General features: G+C 33.8%; 1 protein-coding gene across 1 annotated transcript; it reads right to left on the bottom strand.

Annotated features, from left to right (window-relative positions):
* Nucleotides 1-941: 941 nt before the first annotated feature.
* Nucleotides 942-26506, bottom strand: LOC123675840 (tyrosine-protein phosphatase non-receptor type 9). The gene is made up of 9 exons (XM_045611385.1): nucleotides 26172-26506; nucleotides 25592-25822; nucleotides 25284-25514; nucleotides 11274-11544; nucleotides 8423-8669; nucleotides 5560-5753; nucleotides 4784-5013; nucleotides 4019-4226; nucleotides 942-2729 (listed from the first exon to the last, which is right to left on the bottom strand). Exons 1-9 carry the CDS (start codon nucleotides 26202-26204, stop codon nucleotides 2500-2502), a joined length of 1875 nt encoding a protein of 624 aa, XP_045467341.1. The 5' UTR covers nucleotides 26205-26506; the 3' UTR covers nucleotides 942-2499.
* Nucleotides 26507-26769: the final 263 nt, after the last annotated feature.

Genomic DNA, 26769 nt, shown 5'->3' with positions numbered 1-26769 from the left:
AGTCTCATCCATTTAAAAGGCAGTGCTGGAATCACAATATTTTAGTTAGATTCATGCAATTTTTTCACGAAGTTTTGCATTAAAATTTTTGCCATATCCAAAGTGGAGAATGGTCAAATTTGCTTTGTATTAAACAATCTTTTTATCCTATTGGCATTAAAAATTTATTTTAAATAGATGCTGCATGTTGCTATGAATTTGGCACTGATGAGATGGATCCTCACAAAATTTTGTATGAACAGACTTTTCACTATTTTGCAACTAATTGTTTCATTTCACTTTGATCCGATTGAAATTTTTAATTATTGAGAAAGCAGGTATAACTTTTGTACCATCTCCCCTTATACTCGATAGAAATATTCCGACTGTAAAATTTTATTATTCATTTGAAGGAAGCAAGAATAATCACTGAATTTGAACAATTTTTTGGTGATCCATTGTTGATTGAACTTTCACATATAACAGGCATGACCCAATACATCCTAAAACATTAGGATTATTAAGAAGTTGTTATTTACTTCGACGTGAATATATTTTAATATAAAAAAATTGAATTCAGTATGAACTGAATTGAATCTCATGGTTTTTTGTCGTAAATTCTTTTGTGAAAATATTTTTAACTTTTGAATGTCAATGTTTGGACCAATTTTCAAGGTAGTAATAAGCAACAAATTAATTGAAAATAGTTTCCAAGAAAAATCGCAAACGAATGGATTCTTTTTTATTCAATATTTGAAAACACAAATATTCTGAAACTGTTAATATTTTGGGGGTATTCACAATTTTTTTCCTTGAAAGAAATAACTTTCTCATTAGAAGTAACAATCAGAGCTGCACTTTTTCTAAATTTTACTCATTAATAAACTCATACTAGAAAATTCAAGCTCTTATAATCTGATAAATGAGAATCATAACCTTCGAAATCAAGAAATGTTGAAAAATAAATAAAAATCTCTTTATTGTTCGTGAATTACAATTATCGATAGTTCACAATTACACAGTCCATTAATTCACAATTTTTTAATATTGAACATGCTTCTGTCTCTCCAATATGTACAATAAGTAGATAAAATATATCTGAACAAATATTGTGGCTTCAAATCTTTCATTTTATTGTTTCAAATAATGATTAGATTGATATGATTTTTTGAATTAAATTACTATATATAAAATTAGAATCGATTATATAAATAGAAGAGGAGAGTCTTTCATAACCCAAAGAATTACACATTGATTTTTAATAGCAGAGAATGAGAGATGAATAAAAATTCAATTAACTTACTTTATCCTAGAAAGGATGAATCTGAAATTTTATTTTCGCCTTCTCAAAAGTTTTTAATACTAATAAAACTCAATAGGGAACCAATACTATGAACAGTACTTACAAATAAGGTTTGAAGTAAAGAGAACCCTATAAAAATATATATTGATGAAAAAACAGGTGTAAATTTACCTATCTCTTGGGGTAGTTTATATATTATAACAGCACGCAACCTCCATTCAATATTGCACCTTACATGTGATTTATTGAGCAAATTTTTGAGAATTTGTTTTAATTATACTGTTTTATACAAAACTGAACCTGGATTTTTGTTAGTTTAACATAAGCCCCTTATTACACTAGACTTTTTTCCTGTCTATTTATGTGCCCAAATCAGACATGAAATTCGACCATTATTTCCTACTAAAGTATAAAAATGCCAGGTTGACTATAATTTAACTCTTTCATTACTATTATTACAACAGTTATATAATGTCTTTTTATAATTTCACTTTGTTGCTTGTATAATTGTATTAATACAGAAAATGTGATATTAATCTCTCAGAAACTGATGAATGAAACATAAATATAACCTCAAAGTTTGTAGCGCTAGATATCTGTCTGAAATTCAGCTAAGAAATAGACACTAAAAAGGCACATTGTAATAAGGGGTTATCACATATCTGCAACAAACTCAATCGCACTCACGGATTAAGTTTTTGAAGATATGTTGAACAAACCAACATTTTTGGTAAAATGTGGCGCTATTAGAAATTTTTGGATGATTTGTTTTTCTATCTATTTTTTTAAAGTAAAATTTGAAATTATGTATGTATAAATCACGAAATTTTTTGATTTTGCATGATTTCCTCATTACTTGCATATAAAACTGAGGTAAAAGCTGAAACTTTAAGAAAATTCAACTATAGGATCCCGTTTCGTTGTTGATAAATGTTGAAAATAAATTGCACATGTCAGAATCTTAAATTTCACACTGTGAACAGCTCACTGTTATTCATTCAGGAGTGTCCTATATTTCAGAGAGAATTAAATATGTCGAATGTGTGTCTTTCTCATTCTGAATTCAAATCGATAATATAAGAAATTGCAGAATATAGTAACTATCCTTCATCACCTAATTAGATTGCGATATTGCTCATATATCCACTACTCCAATTACAATTCATTAGTTATCGTTAGAAGCAGATCTAAAAGCGTATCGTTCTGCAGTGGTCATGTTACTCATCAGAATCTTCTTCAACTCGGTCAAGTCCCACAAGGTCAGCTTCATTTAAGTATCCTTTCAGTAGGGCATACTCGATTAATGCTGAATGGCAAAAGATGTACTGGTCTGGCATTTGTATGGAGTATGCTCGTTGCGAGCGAATTTTCTCAACTGTACCCCGAATATCTACCGTCCCGATTTCTTCCAGTCTCGATATACAGATATCCAATGTGCAGAAAGTACCTTGAAAAAATAAGATCACCTAAGTATATGGCAAATCTGTATTGACAGAAATCATGTAATAAACATTAATATGAAAAATATAAATAATATACAGCAACAATATTTGAACCTGATACCATTAGTTCCAAAATCCCAATAGAATTTTCAAAAATTTATAGCTCTGAAATCAGAGAGATACAACTCCAAACCAAAAAAAAAAGTGTATTTCATGATTAGGTGTCGCCAAATTTTCGAGAAATTAATTTTTTCAATTTGATTTCTCATTTTCATGCTTGAAAATGCTATTTGGATGAAATTTAGATTGAGTTTTTATATTTTAATTTTTTCAATATTGATCTTGTAAATCTTAAATAGTTATTTTTTATGCAACAAATGCAAAAAGTGAATGTTCATTGCACTCGACGTGAGATTGTCCGACGAGGCCGTTAGGCCACACGTCGAGTGCAATAAACAATTTTTGCACGAGTTGCATACAACATTTTTTCTACGTTCATGCAAAAAGCAAAAAATTTTTTATTGAGGTGCGGCACTAGGTGTAGGAAAATGAAAAGCGCAACTTGAATACTTTATTATTAATATCGATTTGCATTGAAACAGGAACTAATACGTTACGAACAATTTAACTCAAACTTTATTTTTACCCTCAATGTTGAAAGTGAATGAACAATTGGTGACAGCACATTGAAGTAGAATGACAGATGAGTGCAATAAAAACTTTATTGCACTAGTGCAATAAAGAACTTCTTTTTCCACTAAATATAGTTCAATAAAGTTTTGCTTTTTGCATGAATGTAGAAAAACAGAATTTTGATACTATTGTCAGATGAATACCATCATTTTCATTATACATAGTAAATTTGAAAATTGGGACTACCAAAAAAAAAAAACTTAATTTCCATAAAATTATTATGCATAAAAGAATCAATTGTTTTGCCACATTATGTAACTAGACTAATAAAGGTACAAACACGAAACGGAGAAATTGAAAAGAGAGATAATAAAATTATAACAGATACATCGAGGTTTTGCCTTCTTCTTTTTCAAAACTATCGTACTCTTAGATGACAGTGGAGATCCCAACAAATATATAAGATTTTTCATCACCCTAAACAATGTAAGAAGTATACTTTAATCATAATTTTAGGACCTTTGGGTGGGAGAACTTTTTACGGATTATTTTACGGATGCCTTTGATTTTCTCTGATTTTCTAACGGTACATTTAGGTGTTTGGTGATGCACCATTGGTAACACTGATAAATTTAACTATTCGATGTAAATAATTTCTTACCTGTTCTACCGATACCAGCACTACAATGCACCACAATAGGAGGTCCTCTAGGATGGCCAGCCCAGGTATCTCCCAAGGAAGAGACCATAATAGACTGTTTTCTCCTAACTCGGCTCAAAAATTCCAATAGAGCCTTCGCTGAAGTAGGTACTCCATAATCAGGCCAGGACGTAAATTGCCAATGTGAAACGTCCCTCGACTCTTCAGTCTATAAAGTCAAAACGTGAACAATTCAATTTCAATTTCTTACTCATTCAACCAAATTCAATTGAAAAAAGAAGAGAAAAGCACTGAAGTGAAATCAGGGTCTTTTGCGCGCTTGTTCCAATTTGTATTAATGTAATTCTTCATGAAATATTGCAGGACCAGGAAAATTCCTGGTCTGTGACATGCCATAAAAACAGAATAATATGATACAACGCAATGTTATTTATCATTTTTTGAAACTGTTTTCTTTGAGAAACAAAAAGCCTTTACTAATAATAATAAATGCAAGCCTGAAAGAAGAATATTCTACAATCGGAATTTGTTTATTCTGGATCAAATCGAACTTTCTATTGAGATTCAGACATTAAAAAAAAAAGCATCTTCTTGCTTCTTAATTTTGAAGCTCACTTCACTTCACTCTCATATGCTGAACTTGATTTGAATAATAAATACTGATTTATTTATTTATTCAAGAATATTAACAAGAGTGCAACAAGAAAGTATTTCAATCGAACAGTTTTTTAAAAGCAATAAAAATTTCTAGTGATTATAACTTACTCTATTATTGGTCAACAACAGTGTAGTCACTGTGGTATCAGGATCTGCTTCGATAGCAATAGTTTTGACGGTGAAAATGCCGTATGTTGCTTCACTATCAACGTCAGACTCCCAATATTGGTGACACTTAGGCCTACCCCTTTCCATTACCTTGGTTGTCATAACGATAACAAGCGTTTGTTGCTCCCAGACCATGCGCCAAAACTCGGCAGTGGTTTTAGGGAGAGGACCTGGAATGAAAAAAAAAATTCACTTCATGACACACTAACTTAATACGGTAAATTTATTTCAGCAATGGCATAAAGTCCGAGATGCCAACTGTATCCACCTCGAAACTTAAACAAATTCAAGCAATTTCTAATCTTTATGTTGTCAAGCCTTTGCTATGTTGCCAATACATTTATTTCCATTGTGAATGAATCACGATTGATAGAATCTCAAAATTTTTAAAAGGATTATTTATACAACCTGGCAATAATGCACTATAGAACTTTCAATTTCAATGTTGTACAATGCAAAATGATTAAAATGTTTTTTTTTTCTGAAAATAACAACATCTTTGATGAAACGTTCGTTCAAAATTCTAAAGATTCTTTGGATTACAGTATGGTTACTAAAACTTGAGTAGAATACTATGCCTTCTGTGAATTTGAAAAACTTAATTTTTGTTTGTTGTACGTTTAATATGGTTGAAAAAAACATATGATAAAGATATGTCAATGAAGATCTGTTTCAACTTTTATTTCATGCATTTTTATCAATTCTCTAATACTTACCCTGTGTACTGATAAAGGCATTCTTTTGTTTATACCCATCCACAAAATTGGCGTGTATGTAGTCACCGTCTTCATCACATGCCTCAGACAAAATAACTCTACTATCATCATAGCATAATACATCTGTATATCTATTTTTCGGCAGATTGTTTTTCAACTTGGCCACATTGAATGTACCATCCGGTGGTCTAGCCCTGAAAGATCGACAAAACAAATATTATAAACAGAAAGTGAAAGAAAAAAAATTGAGGACTGGTCAATACAAAAATGACCAGTCAGATCTTAAACTTTCAAGAGTTAGTGGAACACGATTAGTTTTTGACATCTCAAACGTAACATAATCACCCAAATAAAGGTTTTTTGAAACCTGTCACAAGAGAACAAAGTTATTTAAAAAATGAATTCTATTATTTGTCATCTCTTATGCCACTTAAACTAATCAAATTTTATTTTAATTAACTATAAGTATCTATCTAGAGTTCTGATCAACACTAGTACCACAGACCAACAAGACAAATCACCTTGAGTTTGCTACAAACTACCAAGATAACTACACATAGTAAAAATGACAAAAATATCCGAACTTCTGTTTTTTTTTACAAGATTCAAAGTTTTGTTGTTTGATAGTTGAAAGCTAGGCTAGCTCTATTCATTAAAAATACCAAAAAAGCAATATTTCATTAAGCTAACCAATTAAATAAAGCAGGATATAAAATATGAAATTATTCTTAATGAGTTTAATACCCATGCCAATTTTAATAATAACATAAACGTTCCAAACTCGAAATCTACGGTTCATATGGAACTATCACTGTGATTGGTCACAAGAATCGATCGATACCATTCGTGCAATCCGATTGGCGCGCCCCAGATTCATTCATAAACATGGGTAGGCTTGGTTCAAGGTCACAAAAACGTCTGTAGCGATTTCCTACTAACTTGCAGTGAGTGAAACAATGGTTAGTAATCTGTGCCAGTATCTGGGATGCCTTCAAGGAGGTTACATCCTCACTGCTGTTTCTTGTCCGAAACATTTTTTGCGTTGGCTTCCAATAGTGAGACATTTTGAGAACTGATGATCAAAAGTTTCCTTCTCCTACCTACAGAATCTGAACTTGTCAGTTTCTGATCCCTATTTTTTTTAGGTGCTTTCTGAGACATCCAGTAAGGAGGTATAAGAGGTTCTTACTGAGATCCTATACTTTTGGATCTTGCAGTATTGAAGTTCCAAAGGAACTTTTTGGAGTTATCCATTCCTGTAAGATTCCACCAGAGTATTTTCTATTTACTTACCTCTTTCTCTCCAAAACTCATTCTTATAGGTGCATTTTTCTATATCACAGAAAGGTTCCGGACCAGTAAAAGGTACTCGCGCTCCTTTTCTAGCAAGTGTATTGGTCTCTTCGTTTGCTTTGACTCCCAAGTGACCATGAACCCAGATTAAAAAGACCTTATTATTCCTTCAATCAATGACATGAGAACTCTATGCATTAATAGCATCTTAATTATTGAGAATGAATTGCCATGTTTCGTTGGTAGCGACTTAATAATTTGGCAAAGTACCATCTTTCACTTCAGATGGTAATTATAATATACCCAATGATATTATGCTAGCTGAACTTGTACTCATATTGATAATTATTGAAACTCCTCCTATTAGTGTTGAGTGTAACAAAATTTCACAAGTCGGAAATATCAAAATTATATAGCAACTTCGACAAGGACATAATAGTTGCCCATCGAAATGTTGGTCCTAATAAATTTACTGCAATGATGGTAACCGCTAACCGCTAAGATAGGCACTTTAGACAACCGCCTTTACGAGACCGTTGTGAAATTACTTTTCAAATCGCTGTCTGGTACTTCAGAGAAGAAAGTGGACATTTTACTATGTAACGGGTGTTTTTTTTCGAGGTATATAACTTTAAGTTGGCATTACTGTTCAAGATGGCGACCGATTTAACAGTTGTCAAGTGATTTAGTCTCAGTTTGGTATGGCAATTCATCATGAATAGACTCACGCCTGAACAACGCTTGAAAATAGTGCAATTTTATTTCGAAAATAATGGTTCTGTCGGAATACGTATAGCGCACTACGTTCATTTTATTTTGTTTAGCGATGAAGCGCACTTCTGGTTGAATGGCTACGTCAACAAACAAAACTGCCACATTTGGAGTGAAGCTAATACTCAAGTGTATGTCGAAACACCGTTACATCCAGAAAAACTGACTGTTTGGTGCGCTTTATGGGCTGGTGGAATCATTGGTCCGTACTTCTTCAAAAACGATGATGGCCAGAACGTTACAGTCAATGGAGATCGGCATAGAGCCATGATTACTAACTTTTTCATTCCTGAATTGAACAACCATGATGTCCAGGAGCTGTGGTTCCAACAAGACAGCGCAACATGTCACACAGCTCGTGCCACAATCGATTTATTGAAAGACACGTTTGGTGACCGCCTAATTTCACGTTTTGGACCTGTGAATTGGGCTCCAAGATCTTGTGATTTGACACAGCTAGACTACTTTCTGTGGGGCTATGTAAAGTCATTGGTCTATGCGGATAAGCCACAAACCCTTGACCATTTGGAAGACAACATTCGCCGTGTTATTGCCGATATACGGCCACAAATGTTGGAAAAAGTAAACGTCGAAAATTGGACGTCCAGATTGGACTACATCCGAGCCAGCCGTGGCGGTCATATGCCAGAAATCATATTTAAAATGTAATGCCACAAGATTATCTTGCGGATAAATAAAATTCATGTCAATCGAATAATCCATCGTTGTTTTATTGCAATGTAAAGTTCTATAGCTCTAAAAAAAACACCCTTTACTATTTAATATGTAAGAAAATTACCTGATTTCCGCATACTCTTCGGCCAAACCGGCCCTGCCCTTGTCTCGGACGTGTGCCACCAGCTGAGCGACAGTCAGTGCTGCCCCCTCACCGTGTAAGGAATCGTCGTCCGAGAAACCACTGGATGCAGAGCTGGGGGGATTCAGGCTTGCCTCTTCTGCCCAGCTGTCCACCGAGACGTTCTGGGCAGAGTCGTTCTCGTTCAAAGGAGGCGTCGTGATTCGCTTCGGGGATGGTGTCTTTCCTCCTAAAAAAAAAACAAAACAAAAAAATTAAAATGTAATTTATAATTTGTATCCGCAAATCCTTTTAACTTCCTCAACTTCTACAATTCTTCCCGATTTGAATGAAATTTTGTATGAGTATCCTGTTTGACAGATGTTCTCATACTAATTCCAGCTGTTCTAGATAATGAAATTTGTTATGAACATTAGAATTTGGCCTTAAGATTCTTATTAAAAGGCGAAGAATAATTTATTGAAATGGCTACATGTTTCGATCTCCTACAGATCATATTCAGACCCTACTGATTGAAAAGAATGCTCTGTTTTTTTTTTCTTTTCAATTAGTAGGGCCTGAAGATAATCTCTATGAGTTCGAAACATGTAGCCATTTTAATAAAGCATTTGGAGTCGATATTATAGATCCCTTGATTGTCGAATCTCTTTAAAAATTCGAGTTCTTCGATTTGTTTATGTTTCAATCGCAGTAACTGTTCACCAGATTTGGGACTCTATAGATTGATATCTGCTTTCGTAATCGAACATTCTCATTTTCTTGGCTACTCATTTATTTCTAAAGTCTGCAGGAAGATGAAAACTAATTTTACCAACAGACTGACGAAATTCGACGTTTTTCGAATCCAGTTTGTCGATATTCTTTTATCCTGTTAAAAAATTGTCATAACTTGCATATAATATATATGCGCGATAATATCCTATACCATACCATACAATGAATATCAATGAAGTGATATGATAAATTGAAAACTGAGCATTTCATTCAATACTGAATCACAATCAATGATGAAAGTGTCTTTTGTTCTGTTTGTTTTTTTAAGCCTTCAATGCATTCTACTACATCATCGAATTCTAATAGCACGGCCTTCACTGCTCCAATTCTGTTTTCCCGTCTTGGGCCTGATAAAGGCTTTACTGCGAACTTTGATCTGCCTTTGATTAAATCCCAACGTTTGATAGGAATTGAACACAGCAGAAAAATTTTCTGGATAAAAATGACGCCATGATACGTTTTCCAGAATCGTTGTCAGACTGGAAATTTTCCTAGTTTTACTATAAACTTACATAAACATCAACAATTGATTGTCAAAATATTCTCTCGCTTGGAAAATTGGTTTCGATTTCGAATAACTGTGGAATATTAACCAAAACACTTTTGAATAAATGAAACGAAAACGTCAAATTTGAATTATAATCATCGGCAACATCGTGTATTGATAGCACAGATGTCTAAAATACTGGTGTGTTCACTGATTAGATTTTGTTTGAAATAATTCTGGCGACTCGGCTCGGCATGGGTCCCTTTTTTCTTCTCTTCTTTAATAAGGTGGTGCTAAGCAAATAATTAACCAACCAACGGCATCATTTCACAATTTTCATTTGTTCTGTCAAGAGCTAATCGACTTCTGATTTAACCTCAAAAAGACGACGTGAGCGCCCCCATAAGAAACGATGCGGAAATCAAGTGAAAAGGGACCAATACCATCAAAATCCAAGAAGGCTAGTCCCTTCAAAAGTTGACATTTTAATCTTAAGGTTTTATAGAGTAAGTGATCACACCAGTGTCTTAGACATCTTAGGCACACCTAAGATGTCTAAAAACCAGGTGTATGAACTGATTAGCTTTTGTTTTGCCAATTTTGAGAATATTAGTTAAGCTTCGTTATGTCAACTGTAGGTAGCGCTATCAACAAATTAAGATTCTTGTTATTTATTATTCACGAGTTTTGTGCCATTATGTACCTATATGTATATCTTTCATTATTATAGTAATGATCTATGGAAGTAATTCTTGTAATTGAAATACCAATAAACTCTCTCTATTACAAATATTTGAATTCATTCCAGTAAACGTTTCGTGTTTTGTTTCACGACTTTGCACGTGTTGCATTTTCCCTATATTTGAACCAATAAAATGATGTTATAATAATCTTACCAATATAAACTGCTCTCTGCTCCCACACAGCACCGCACTGTATAAGGATGTAAAGGAACAGGGTATAAGGATTGAAATAGAACAAAATGGGACTTATACAATGCAAACTGACCTTCTAATGAACTGTAATCCTAATATATTTAAAATGTCCGTTAATTAAACCAAAAACCGTTATAATAAACACAGAAAACTTTATACTAACAACCTTTAACTATTCTTTCCGACAACCGATACATCTCATTACTTTCCTGACAAAACATACGTCTCGATTTCCCAAAATCCGCGACGTTGCCAAAACTAAACATCATAATAATCAAAAAGGGCTAAAACAGCACGATTATACTCGGTTACACGTCGCTTTTGATTGGTCAGTATCGGGTTTTAATTAATGTATCCAATCAAAAACAATGGAAAAAAGATCGAAATGACAAGTATGACATTGCGGCGCCACCACGAACTAAAACTAATATTTGGTCGAATGTCATTGCATTCAAAATTTGACGAGTGCATTCACCATGTTTTTAGACATCTTAGGCACACCATAGGTTACAGTAGGACGAGCAAATATCCCCAGATATGTGAACGCTTCAAGCAGTAACAAGGAGTTTTTGGTTGGTACCAAAATTTCACTAGGTGCGACCATATTTCATACTTAAAATGAATAGACTTTACTCACCGTAATTTGGCTGAGGCGATTCCGTTCTTGCAGTCATTGCCAGCTGCAGGCAACGCTCCAGCCAACCATTGTGATCGACTCGAAGTGTGCCGCCCAGTTTCTCAGGCAACGAGTCCCTAGGTATGTGCTGAAGCAGCTGGGCTGCCGATACAGTGTACACACGATCACGTAGTTTTTCCCTAACGAAGAGCCTTAGGAGGCTGAAGGGTGCCTTGAACCACAGCGGGGCGGTCACTATTAGGACTTTCTTCAACTTTGCCGGATAACCACCCTGCAAAAAATAAAAGTTATAATAATAATAAATAATATTATATTTTGATTGTAGAGAAGAAATTCGAAATTCTCTGCAGTACTTTATTTTAGGTCTTATAGAACTGCGATCTGTCTGAATGTTCAAATTTACGCATATGCAACTCGCTGAAAATTCAATGGAACTATTTATGTCCCAACCCGAAAGAATCAAAATACTGGACAATACTTCGATATCTCACATCCTTCTTGGCCGATTGAAATTTCAACTCTTTGGTACGAATTGAGTGGCACAGCAGAGTTCGTAGTTCAATTATTAGGGCGTAGTAGTCACAGCCTCACATTATCAGAGAAACCTGAATGCAAGCTAACAAAGCCTCAAAAATTGCCGTATATCTGAGAGACATAAAGTGGGTTTCATAAAACTTTTATCGAGATGATCTGCTCGATCAAATCATTTTTGTGTTCAATTTCTGTTCATTTTTGACTCTTCCATAGATCAAAGTTTTATGTAAGATGACTAAAACACCGGTGTGCTCACTTTCTTACTTTCTTGAATAACCCTAAGTTTAAAGTGGCGACCTTTGAAGAGAGCAGACTTTTTGAATCTTAATGGTATTGGTCTATTTTCACTTGATTTCCGATTCGTTTCTTATGGTGGCGCTCATGTCGACTTTCTATCACTGTTGTTTTGAGTTTGAATCTTTGTATAGCGCCACCTTGAGGAAGAAAAGGTGAAATTGACCCATGCCGAGCCGAGTCGCCAGAATCATCTTGAACAAAATCTAATCAGTGAATACACCAGTAATTTAGACATCTTAATCTTAGTTATGAAACCCGTTGTGGGTCTGGAGTAACGACTCTATGACCACTGTGAGCACAGGCAGGGTATATAAGAAAGTTGTGAGGCTTATTTTAACATAAGCTGTAGAAACGAAAGCAGAAACGGCGAAAACAAAAAAAAATCAGCCAAACAACTGAAATGAAGATCCTGAGATCCATTAAGGGAATGACACTTAAGAGACCAATTTAGGAGCAAGACCATGAGAGAAGAACTCCAGATACAGGATGTGGTGCGATTTGGCAGAATGAGGGAACGATGTAGGAGCGACCACGAAGACAGAAAGAGTGAGATCAGATGAAAAAAATGGGCTTGAAACCAAACACTCAACTCGAGAACACCTCCTGACAAACCACCTAAAAGATGGTATGAAAGCTGGTCATCAGTTTCACTGACTGAACACATAAACAAGGTTAAAAGGCAGTTATAAACAAGACATGTCTTATAAAAAGAGAAAGAAGAAGGTATAAGTCGAGACATCAATTTGAACTCTTTTGAATATACGATGTGCTTCTCGACATATACTAGCATTACAAAAACTAAAATAACGTACTGTAGGGGACTGATTTAAGAAAGAAACTATGAAGACGCATAGTACCACATCCATAGGAAATTTTGTTACTGAATATTTTTTTCAGAGGCATATGCCCTCAAGTTTATTTCATTGGTCATTCATGTTTTCCACAATTATAAGTTTCAATAACAAAGTATATGAAGAAGTTTCTGAAATAAATTACAATAGATAAATAAATACAATGGGACATGAATGACATCGTTAGGGAATGAGTGCAGAATATCTAAAGATATAGGTACTTATTTCAGTAGCATACCGATAATTATATTTAGAACGGGAAAACACCGATTAATTGTCCAATAATGAACACACACTGACCACATACATAGTTGATGTTAATACGGAACAGAACTATCATATAATTGATCGAAATCAGATGAAAAAACAAATGATGGAAAAGCAGAAAACAAGCACGTACAGTTCGCAGAATTGAACAAGTGAAATACCGTAATAACAAACTCTTGGAATTCGAGGCTTCGTTAAAACGCAATTATTAAAATAACTAGAAATTCGAAATTACTCAGCCGACCTGTATTTGCACCCGAGTTATGCCACATGTGATGGGTAGGATGTTGATTAATTAGTCAATTGAGAATAGATAAGTAATCGGAGATTAGTGTAGCAGATAGCAGATTTGCGAAACTACAAATCGGTGAATCACTGGTTTCAAACAAAACGAAAAGGGACGGTATCATATCACCTTATAATAGGTATTTATCCAACTGTATGTCCGGTTAAACTCATATGGGTAGAGCAAAGGCCATAAACGTTGACGATCAATGTGACAAAATAACCTTAAAAACAGTTCTAACAAATAGCATTATAATTTCAAATAGTTTTATCAATTAATCTTCATTACGCTCTTATTTTCCTCTGATGCACTTTAAGAAACTATCCTTTACGGTGTAATCATTTTAATCATCCTATATTGCAAAAACAAAAATTAATTATTTAGCTGTTAATATATGAAATATTCGAAAGTAAATAGTAAAAGAATATTTCCCAGGTAAACTCTTAGAAATTATAGGTCATAGGAGTGCTTTGAACACTGAATAACAGAATTCTGCAGATTCCTTGAAATTGTTTGAATTCAATAACACTAGACAAGACTTTCTTAACTAATTCCTGCATGAGCAATAGCCAAACCAACCACAATGAGACAGATATTCATTTAATTTCGATGCCGATATTTAAAGTCAGAAATAGTAAGGTCGATACTAAAACGAAACAGACTTAAAAGATTACAACTTGAGTTAGGAAGTTGACTATAAAGTTGACAATAATCTTAATAAACAAATATACACAAAGTCTGTAAGGATCAATCGAAAAGTTGAAGTCATTGAATAACTGTTCAATATTCAACAAGTACACGTCATTAGAGATACATATTACGGTCTGAGAAGAATAATAATCAATCTTTAAAACATTTAATCCTACAGATGTTGGTTGAGTTTTTCAATAAATGTTAGGAATACTAGTAAAATAATAATAACAAATAAACATTACCTATGAAGCAGCATCCAAAGCACAACACTGCCGAAGAACTAAGGAGGCAGGGGTTTGTTGGACATCAAAGAAATGATTATGGACGAATAGAATGTCTACAAAAATATTTCGAAGACTAAGCAGATGCATCAATGTGAGGTAGGCAAATCAACACATTAACAACTTCCTAAAGAGCATGATACATACGACCACTAGAGAAGATGGAGAGAGAAGCCCCTACATTAAAGACATTTAAACGAAGTGAATCAGGATGACAGACATCAGGTGGAATATACAAGCCATACAAGACCAAGTGATTTCAACAAGAAACTACTGAAAACATTTCTTGAAAGACGCAAATATTACTGACGTTGGATTCAAACAAGGGTGCCAAAAAAACGAAACAATCCAACATATTATGGGTGGATGTCATGTGTTTGCAGAAAACAATTGTAAAAGCAGAGATACTATTAGTTTAGAATTTTTCATGAAGATACCAGTGAACCATTTTCTCTTTCACCTTCCATTATATTTACTATAATCAGATAAATGGTAAGAAAAAGCCTGACTCCTTCATGTTGACTATGAAGACAGAACATATTACACCCTTCTTGACCTAGGACATTACCATCAACCTTTGAGAGAGATGTCAGAATAAATTGAATGATTCCCATAAACTTCAGTAATCAATTGATTTGAATAGATTTCATTCATCGCTTAAGCATGAGTCACTGCCAATGTCTATTCAACACCACGTGCTAGTGTTCTTACCCAATGTTTTGACATTCTATCCAGCTTTCATCACATAAAATAGACTGAATTTGATAACCCTTCAGAAGAGACAGAAACATTCAATTTCCGGAGGTGTCCCAATGTGAAGAACTTCCTTAACCACACAGATCGACCTCTTCCTGTTAACGCAATGCGAAATGCCAAGTTTCAAATAGACGCTAACTAGATCAAGATACGGGCAGAGTTAATGGTAAACAGCATCGGTACGATTTGCATCTCTTGATGCTCCCCGCCCACGTGACTTTCAAAGGGGGGCCCTTGCCAATAAATCAGCTAAAAATACACGTCGCATTCTGAGACCTGTGTCACTGAGCAATTTTCGCGGAAGTGAAGAAAACGTCAAAGCTGAACTTTGCATTAGGCAGTCATAACGACCAACGTCTCCGTTTACGATATTTCCAGACGGAATAGGTCATCTGAAGATTCCTGAAGCAAATGTATGCGAGAAAAGTAACAACGGTCAACCAGGAGCTTTTGCGCACTGGAAATTTCTTCTTTTTTTTTTAGAAAGATGTGAATGTTTATCAGAGCGGTTACCAACCCAGATACTGAACCAATCCGACGCTGCTCAATTTCCAAATAACTATAGCTTAACATTTCAATGGAATTTTTTACGCTTCCTTCAAAACAAATTTTGAAATCGAACGATAACGTAATAACGTTATGGAAATCTGATTCAAGAGAAAACAAGGTATTTATGCCGTCAGTACAGAATTAGAATTCTTAGAGGAACTAATCCAGACTTGAAAAGAAGTAACAAGAGAGATATTAATAAACCAAACAACGAACCAAAATATTATTGTTTTCGACTGTTGTCCGCGTTGCGTCACTAGAATTGAGTGTGAAATCGAGATAAACAAATCGGCTAATTTCATCTTAATTTACGAAACATCCATAAATCCTAACATTTTTTGCATTATTCGCCTGTATCAGTTAGTCACAGAAATGGCGATAAGATTCAAAGCTCGTTTGATTTGGTAGAATCGATTGTGCTAAGCTATGGGGGCTTTGTTGCTGTGTTCCATCCCTAGCGTATTACAAGGGTGTTAATAATAGCCTTCTTTGATCCAAAATAATCCTTTCGATAATTTTCAGAGGTTCGGGTATCATGATATTTTACTCTCTGTTCTCAGTTTTTCCTGCAGAATTTGTTCTCAATTCTTTAATTTATCAATTGGAATTCAGGACACTGAAAGTTCTCAATAATTCAGATTGTTTTGTGGTTGAAAATAGTCAGCTTCTCTTTCTCCTCTGTAATCACTTTATTCCAAGTATAATAATAATATCAAAGAACTTTTTTTAAAAACAATTCATGTTGAAGAACAGAAAGAAAAATGAAAAGTGTCAAATAAAATAAATTTAAATCACTTCTCCATACTTTATGGTACCATGTTAAGTAACAAATTTAAAAATTTCTTCTTGAAATAATTAAGTGTTTCCGTTTTGTATATCCCTTGGCAGTTTGTTGAAAAATTACAAACATATGTACTCTGCTTGCTTCTGAGTAGTTGATAGATTATGTTTTGCCAAATTGTATAACAATGTAATATGTCTTTGTGTTTAAACAAAAATAAAAAAAATATAAATTTAAGACCTATTTAACTTCTAGCTTTGTATGCGGATTGAGCTTAGTTATTATCTAGATAAGCACTGACTCAGTGTCAAGAGCTTTTGAGCGCTAGTTCTTGACACCACAGAACTGTGGTACATGCGTGAGATGTGATTTATTATTATGTCATTATTGTCTATCATTTTATCTAGATGGGGAATCTCAGGATATATTTCGTCATCAATATTCGTGAGCTATTCTTCTTGAATTTTCTATTGTTCTGATGAAACAATCAACACGAAATTTTGAATAAAGTTTGTAATTATTTTTTAATACATATACGTAGAATCTCAACTAGGTGGGATTTGAATAATGTTTCACAGTATATCTTAACTGATATGAACAATCTATTATTTGATCCAAATCACGACACAAATGTTCATGAATCCGAAAGTATTAACTACTTTTCAATTGCAATCAGTGATTTTCTCAAATTGAATCAATATTAGGATCCATTGAAACTGCAGAACTTTTTGATTGTGTATTATTTATTATGAATAAATATTTCCAAACTATTAAGATCAATGATTCTCTTCTGCAAAAACACTAAATTTTTGGTCTAAATAGTTGTAAGAAACATTATTAAATATAATTTACCAACATTACCAACAGCTAATTACATTACTTATTTTAAAGACGTCGAATTCAAAACAATTAGATATTTCAACATTCATCACGGATTTTCCCAACTCTTATGGAAATATCCAGAAATGAATATAATCTTGATAAGTTCGAACCCGAATTAATTGATTTCGAAATTGTATATTATTTTCGGGAAAATAATTTATTTCAATTTGATTTCCTAATTTTTAGCCTTCGAAATTCATGGATTGGATTCTTATAATTTCCCATAATATACTTTTGTGAAATTTCAAACAAAAAAATTAATTCACGTCTGAAATTGCTACACTTACGTTTCATAATGTGTAATATGTAAATATACAGGGAGGTCCAAGTTATAGTAAAATAAGTTTGGTGTCGGATAGAATAACTCTTTTCATGAAAAAAAAGTTCATATAAACATATATCCTAACAAATTTTTTTTTTATAAAACTGTCGATTTCAGAAATGGAATAGTTTTCTCGAAAAAAAAAAGCAGGTTTCCAATAGAAAAAGGATGACAGACACTTACTTAATTCGAAACATTACATTATCCAGACTTCAATACATAGAAATTAAAACTATGAATGTAATAATACTAGAGTTATAAATAAAAAACTCAAATTTTAACACCCTATATCTCGTAAACTAAGTTTGTTAGGATATGTGTTTATATGAACTTTTTTTCATGAAAAAAGTTGTTCTTTCTGACGCCGAAGTTAATCAACTAAAATCTGGACCATCCTGTATATGGAGTTCAGTACAAAACTTGGATGGTATATCACATCTACTCTCCTAGTTGGAGAACACGATTCGTGAGCAAAAAATCATTGAATCATATTCAACAAATTTTATTAATTAAAAACACAATATCATAAAATTTTCATTGAGAATTCCTAGCTCTTGTAGATTTTGAAATAATGAGTTATTTAATTTTTTTTTTCGAACCAGGTTCACATCACACTGCAAGACATTCATTTAAAAAAAATTATATTGATATTCATTATGTATATGCTTTTACAGGAGTTGAGATATTTTGCGTTAAAAAAGAAATAATGAACCACAATGTAAACTTTGATGTGCTGTTTAATGAATTTTGTTGGATTCACACCTTGAAACATTATTGAAAATAATAAACCAAAACATCCGATCCATAAACTTTGAAGGTTAAGAAACAAGGAACAAACTCAATTATAGCAAGCAACGAGACATAATATGAAATTTTGAACGTTTTATATGGTAGTTAGTGAATCATGAAATTGTTACCTCCATGTGCTACACCTAACGGTTTTGCGGTTATGCCATTTTCCATATGAGTTCGATTGATTTGGAGATAATGAACCTATGTTTAAAATCTGCAGACTGTTCAAAATCTTTCAGCATAAACAGTTAACCCCACCCCCAGCAAAAGTCCTAGCATCGAACCTTACACGAAAAATTTTCCTAACCCCCTCTGTAATTCACAAGTTTATCGTTTTGAGATGTGTAGAATTCAAAATCGCATGAAAAAATCAGTTCAACGACCAAAACTATTTTAAATGAATTTTTGTCACCAAAATCATTTGCTCACCGTATAAAAACTTGTGAACTATTAATGAAATTTTAAAGCCTGAAAATCGAATAATCAAGTTCGGAATTTTTGAGCAGTCGTTCCTCTAACAGATTCAATTATTTCGTCACGATGACAGTTATTATTCTATCGATAACTATCGAACGTAAGAATCTAAGCAATTGAAATTTTCAGGGTAGGTTCAGATCTCAATTGTCTGAGTTGAGTTCGTTGATGGGAGAACTCGACTAAGGGTGAAATTCTGCATTTAGATGTGAAATAACAATTTTAAGAGTCAGTTAGATTGTATATTAATCCCTTTATCATAACCCGAGAACATCCAAGAAAAATATTGAAAAAAAAACTGACCATAGATCAGACCGAGTTGAGATTTTGGGAGTAGATGAAGAAAAACAATTATTCAATCAAGCTTGATGCAAACTAACTTTTGGACTTGGTTGATTTGCCGTGTGATAGTGAAACTTTTGATGTAATACAAGTTAGTAATATAACTTAAAACTACTTAAACTTAATAAAAAACAAATGATTACGCCAGTGAGTTCTACTGAAAAAAGTGCCACAAGACTGTTTTTTTTTTCATGTTTATAGTAACACCAATAATGAAAAAAGTTATGAGAACCTTCCATTATACTCCATTTTCCAATTTTCTCTTATAGCATGAAAACAGTATAACCTATAATGTTGCGATTTTCACCAAAATAATTCTCTTAAAAATCTAGCCCGAAAATGAGCTATTAATTTTTTTTAACTCAAAGGAATTCTGAGATCCCCACACTAGAGAACGAAATTGGGACACCTGATACAATTACTTTATGATTGTCAATTTTGACATTTTATCATATGGAATAGTTGCCAGCATTAGTTAAAAGTGCTAAAGAACCCGATGGTCACTGTGATTTTACAATTATTCATAAACACCCTGTATTTTGCAAAGGAGTTTGAACCCGATGGTACACTTTCCTAATCAAATATGAAGCACTGTCTTGGCTTCAGAAGGTTTTGAGCGCTTGTCATTCATGCACCCTTGGAGACCACAGAAACTACATATTATATGAGACATGTTTCAATACGTTGTATCTGTTATCGGTTGTTGTATTTAGAACAAGGGTTTTGATGATAAGATCCTCTTTTGGCATGAAAATTCCTGTCGTTATTTTACAGGCACAAACAAAATTTCAGTCTTGTTAGATCTATTTTTACGAAAATATTGATAATTCTTTTCGATGTTTAGCTTGAATTTCATATGAAATTGTGTAAACAGCTTGAAATAGCAATTGTATTGTTTATATTCACATGTTGAATTTCAACTCGGTGAATTATGTTGTCAAAGATATTCGGTGATCCCCTCACTAGACAACGAATTTGGGACAAGTTTAATTCGAATGTTGTGAACTCTGTTTTCAAACCCTCTCTAAGCTAATTAAAATTATTTCAAAGGTCACTACGATGTTACAATCCCCTGCCTCATCACGCAGTTTTTTTTTCTCGAAATATTGGCAACATTTTGACAGATAGGAATCAACGACAAATCACCGCAGTGTCCCTTTAACACCACATCGAGAACTTATTTTTATTCACGATGTGAAATCAAGCTTAATCGAGATAGGTACACACACTCAAATATTCTGAGATTTCCTCACTAGACAACTAGACGAAATTGGGACAACCAATACAATTAATTTATTATTGTTTATGATTGTCAATTTAGACATTTTATCATATAGAATAGTTGCCAGCATTATTGAAAAAAGTGTTGAAGAACCTTCGATGGTCACTGTGATTTTACAATTATTCATAAACACCCTGTATTTTGCGACGGAGTTTGAACCCGATGGTACAATTTCCTAATCAAATATGAAGCACTGCTATGGCTTCAGAAGGTTTCATTCGCTTGTCATTCGTGTGCCCTTTGAGACCCCAGAAACTGCTTACATGAGATGTGTTTCAATACGATGTCTCTGTTGTCGGTTGTTGTATTTAGAACAAGGGTTCGGAATATACGATCCTGTTTTGGCATGAAAATTCCTGTCGTTATTTTACACGCACAAACAAAATTTTTACGAAAATATTGATAATTCTTTTCGATGTTTAGCTTGAATTTTATATGAAATTGTGTACACAGCTTGAAAAATAGCAATTGTATTGTGTATATTCACATGTCAAATTACAACTTGGTGAGAGTCAAAGAGATTCGGAGATCCCCTCACTAGACAACGAATTTGGGACAAGTCTTATTCGAATGTTGTGAACTCAGTGTTTTCAAACCCTCGCTAAGCTAATTGAATTTATTTCAAAGGCCACTACGATGTCACAATCCCCTGCCTCATCACGCATTGTTTTTTTCTGCGAGATATTGGCAACATTTTGACAGATAGGAGTCAACGACAAATCACCGCAGTGTCCCTTTAACACCACATCGAGAACGTAGCCTTATTCACGATGCGAAATCGAGCTTATAATCGAGATTAGGTACACACACTCAAATATTTGTTCGTTCACCGCGCTATCAAAACGCATACTTACTCAAGACTTCGCAACTGGCGAGGTCCCCAAACAAACGCACCTTAGGATCGATTCTAGGGGGAGAGAAAAGCCCGAAAATGCGAAGTGATCACTCTCGGCAACAGAACACAAAACAAAACCGCACTGGCACCGGCAGAATCGACGCTATAGGTGGATTGTCCTCACCTTGGTTCGGCAGTCGGTCAATTGGTTATGACGACCCTATTAACGGAGGTTATTAAGACGAATTAACGGACCGTGGGCGCGCTTCGTCCCCGCGACAGTAGAGATTTCCACGGAATTTTCCCGATTTTCCACACGGAGCGATTTCGGCAACAGATTGTCGACTCTGGTCAACCGACTGAACGGCCGGATCGATGCCCGGCACCGGAGGCGTCGCAGCGCCGACGCAGGCGTCCCAACTGTGAGGCAGTGGCGGCGCGTGACAAGGTGAGCGGGTTCTCCGACCGTGTGTGTGTGCATTCGCGATGTGCAACGGTTAGTCATCGGTTTATAGGTTGTTTCCCATTTAAGTGCCAATTATTTTTTTTTTCGCTGTACCGCGGATTTTATTCGTTATGGAATATTTTCGCGACCTTGGATCAAGGTCGTTTGCGGAAGGAAAACTTAAAATGATTTTTTTCTACTAGCGTTTCGAAAGTATTGCTTTCCACTCGCGTTGACGTTTGGAAAGTAGTACTTTTCTAAATTCGTGCGGAAAAAAGCCCCGCTATTCACTTTCTGCATGCGTAAAGTGAATAACAAAGGTTTTTTCCTCTTTTATTAAAGAGTCGCATCAATCATAAAATTATGGTATGCCTCTATACGCCAATCATAAAATTCAAACGTTACTCTAAGCGGATGAGCTCACAAAAATATGATTTCTTGTAACGTCAGTCGGTATCAAGACGAAAACTCTCCGTGAGTGTTACATTTACGCTATTAGGAAAAATATTGTTCCTAACTCATGTGGAAAGTGCATTTTCCGCACTCGACAACTTGACTGCAGTCTCTTGCGGAAAAGTATCACTTTCCACACTTGTTAGAAAAATAACTATTTTCTACATGCGTGCGTTTTCAACTCTTTTTCCACACGCATTTTAAGTCGCAAAGACTCACTTTCTCACACAGTGCGGAAAAAACTCTTCTATTTTTTTCCGCAAGCATATGCGTGCGGGAAAAAAAAGTAGGGGATTTTCCCGTACGAATGTATTTAAAAATAAATTAAATTCTGTCATATCTTTGCACCGAACGCCCAATTGAGGATGACATAACTATGGTGACGACATGCAGAATTACATCTGTCATTCGTGTGTATGTGAATAATTAATCAAATCTTTTGAATTTCGATTTATTTCAAGCGCTTTTAGAAAAAATGTTGTTCGGTCAACGGCAGTTTCGTGCGGGAAAGTACCACTTTCCGCACTTGTTAGGAAATAGTTATTTTCATAACAAGTGTGAAAAGTGATACTTTTCCGCAAGAGACTGCAGTCGGTCAAGCTGTCGAGTGCGGAAAAAGTCCCCTTTCACATGAGTTAAGAACAATATTTTTCCTACTAGCCTAAATGAAACACTTTTGCGGAGAGTTTTCGTCCTATACTGACGTCATAAGAAATTAAATGTTTATGCGCTCAGTCGCATAGAGAAACGTTTGAATTTTATGATATAGAGACATGCCAAAATTTTATGATTGATGCGACTCTTTAATATTTGCATGCGGAAAAGTACTACTTTCTAAACGTCAATGTGGAAATTAATACTTTCGAAACCCTAGTAGGAAAATAACTAAATAAATAATGTCTCAGGGCTTATGCGAAAAAGGATAACCAGTTGTATTATAAGTCTATGGATTTTGTTATTGTATCCTTCCGTCCCCTTTGGCACACCACTGACTAATAGCTTCGAACTAGAGACTTTGGGTGTAAAAAAGAAGTGCTAATCTGATATATTTAATGAATATCAATAGAGAGTTGAGAGTCAAAAAATTATAACATTCAGAATTAAATATTAACAAAAACGCTGGAAATTTCGTATACAATTAACATTTCCTCATTCAACAGAATGACATAAGAATGAATATTGCCACGCACCTGCCACCTATAGAGCGGACGGCCAATGTTACACAAACACTTCTAGATCCCTAATCACAGTTTGAAAATTTCTCCGAAACTATTTGTGTTGGATTTCTATGGTAATTGCATGTTTGATAAAGTTGATAACAAATGGTTTATCAGAATTTTAATTTTTTTGCGCGCTTGAGAATGGTCTCAAACGATTCACTGATATCAATATGAGTTGAAAATATATTCTGGCCGCCAAGTAGGTAATTCTCGAAGGGAATTTTCTAGAGATTCGAAATATTCTGGGTCCAAATATAATAGTTTGAGTTTGTTGATGGAGAAAAACGTTCAATGGTTACCAAATTATATGCGTATGAAATTCGTATCTGGAAGATATTTTTTTTTGTAATTCCAAAACCTGTCAGTCAGATATTCTGGAATTGTGTGTGTATTCAAGTTGAAAAAACAGTTGAGTTAAAAAAATGAGTTATCCAAAAATGAGTTGTAGCTTTCAAATGGCAAAAATTTTTTCAAGAAAATTGTTTTGAAAAATTTGTGAAATTCCCTTACTTGACCTAAAGACATTTGAATCATTCATTCATTCATTCTGCTCTAATAGAATTGTATACCTAAATATATGAGATGCGATTTACCATGACGTGATTGTTGTCGGTTAGTTTATCTATATGAAAAGTGATACTGACATAATACTCTTGAAATTTGGCGTAAAACTTTAAGTGAAAATTTTACTTATACACGCAAAATTACAACCAGATTAGATATATTGTCACAAAATTATTGGGTATTTATCTGATATTCTTTTTGAATTTTCTATTGTCGTGATGGTTCGACGAACCCGAAATTTTGCATGAAGCAAAGACCAATAATTTTAAATTCATTTATGGATGCAGATATGAAATGAAAATTTAACTTCGTGACAAATTTATAGCTGAGGCCTATTAGACCAAACTCCTTTGCAATTTTTCATTTTACATTTTGTAAAATTTGCAAAATAGAAAATAATGATTTTGCACACAATATGCAGTGAGCAATGCTCACCTCATGTTGCACCTGTTACACATAATTTTGCAACATTTCCTTGATTTGCAGAGTGAAAAGTTGAAAAGTACCTAGTTTAGTTCAACATGTTCCAGAGCACACCATTAAAACTAAAAAAAAATTGAGAAGAATATTGGAACAGAAATAACGAATGTGGCAATAGATTCAATTGAGTGATATTCTTCGTGTAGATATAAGATAACAATTTCAAGCTTTACCCGAAATTCCATATTGATGGTTATACCAAAACCAGAAAAAATTCAAGCAAAACATTGAAAGAAAATACAAAATATCTCCTTAACAACTAATCCGACTAGGTTGAATTTATTTTATATATATGAAGTAGCCACTTGAATGTCCATGCCAAATTTTGTGAACTATTCAAATAGATAAATTAACTGACAACAATGACATCATAACAAACCACATCTCATATAAACAGTTCTGAGGTACCAAAAAGCTCATGAATTAACGCAAATTTTGTGCTTTTTTTGATAATAGAAAAAAATTTACTGTTATCACAAGAAACAAGTAAATAAAAGGTATCATTATTATTGAATAGTGAAACAGCAAATAATTTTATTTCATTTTCATATGAGATTTGGTTCTATATGCATATAAAACACCTCTAAGACATAAATACAATAGTTTCATTAGTTTTTCACTCACCTTTAATAACGTCAGAATTTTCTGTGACAAATCATAATCAAAATTTGAATACTTCGATCCAGTCATGTCATAGATGAAAACTATGCCTGCTCTTTGAGTTATTGGATCTTGAAGAGCAGCATCCAATTGATAAACAACACCTTGCAATGTTGTTTGATGCGTACAGCTCAGAGGCACATGTTTATGGGCAGTGAATACTGCAATGGCAGCATCAGAGATGTCTCTTTTAGGCTATAAAAAATAATAGAATGTAGAAAATTCTACACAAAAAAAGAAAAATTAGGGTAAGAAAATGTTTAATCCCTTACCAAAATTGTAAATTTTCCAGTCATAAGTTCAGAACATAAAGGTTCTTTTGAGGGGTCAAAATTAATTAGGCCTTCTCTTCTCCTGGTTATTTCATGTTGTTCAAAAAGAGTTACTGCCCGAATAACATCAAACTTACGGGCATATAAGAATCTCACTGCTAATGACCAGGAAATTGGACCTAACTTTCTTTTATACTTTTTATTCACTTGTTCTATGAATTCTTTAGTAGCCTGGAACCATATCAATTTCTTTTAAAATAAACAAAGAAGGAATGAAAATCCGAATGCGGGAGATTAAAAATCCCACATTCATTTCTAAGAAATTAATTAAACGGAAATTACAACCTTATATTGCTTCACATTATCTTTTTCAAGGTATGATTAAAGGAATGATAACTGAATTAAGTAAAACACTACAAATCCATAATAGTTCTTCAAAAATAATTCAACCAAAGCCAGTAGTTTAGATTTAGATTCAACCAAATGGATTGTTACGATGTTCTTATCAAAATACACAACACATAAATAAATTAACCATTTCCGTTTTTTCAACAATCCTGTAGGGGAAATATCAACTTACATTTTCCTGTTCGGGAGTTAATGTTGCCGACATAACGATATTAATTACGAAATTATTATCATAAATATCACTTGATCAAGTGAAAAACAACAAATTCCTATTGAAAATATTCGTCAATTTAAATGTCAGAACCATAACACCAAAGAAATGTTTGATAGTAAGCAAAACAAAGTAATTCTGAACAGCTGTAACTAATTATTTTCAAAGTGTTTATCATTCACAATTCATAAATTTCCTTATATACCGAAAGCAAACTCAAGATAAATTTTTGGTTTTCCGAAAATTGCCACACATATACACAGCAGGAAAACCAAATAAAAAAGCAGGATATGAAACGGAAAACGTCAATTGTCAAAATAGTCATACGTCAAAATAAAAAGGATGTCTGTGGTTTGGGCCCAGGGTAGCCAACTCAAGGATTAAAGGAATAATAGCATGTTGCCAATGAGTAAAAGTTAAAATAATAAATTTCCTAAACCTCAATGAATGTTCGCTGAAATGTATGAATATATCTGTTATTTTCTTCTAATAAGGAGAAATATTTGAGGAGGACCGTCGGAAAAGTGTATATGAGTGCAAACAAAACGAGTCTAAACAA

The sequence above is a fragment of the Harmonia axyridis genome, chromosome 1 (assembly GCF_914767665.1).
Source record: "Harmonia axyridis chromosome 1, icHarAxyr1.1, whole genome shotgun sequence".
NCBI lineage: Eukaryota > Metazoa > Arthropoda > Insecta > Coleoptera > Coccinellidae > Harmonia > Harmonia axyridis.
The sequence above is the reverse complement of the archived record's forward strand: the minus strand, read 5'-3'. Positions and strand labels throughout refer to the sequence as shown.

Coding starts and splice junctions, on each gene's coding strand:
- LOC123675840 (XM_045611385.1), bottom strand. CDS start 26,204: ATGTCGGCAACATTAACTCCCGAACAGGAAAAT. Junction 5,014..5,559: donor TGCCTTTATCAGTACACAGG/GTAAGTATTAGA, acceptor TTTTCATTCCAG/GTCCTCTCCCTAAAACCACT. Junction 2,730..4,018: donor TGCTGGTATCGGTAGAACAG/GTAAGAAATTAT, acceptor TATTTTTTCAAG/GTACTTTCTGCACATTGGAT.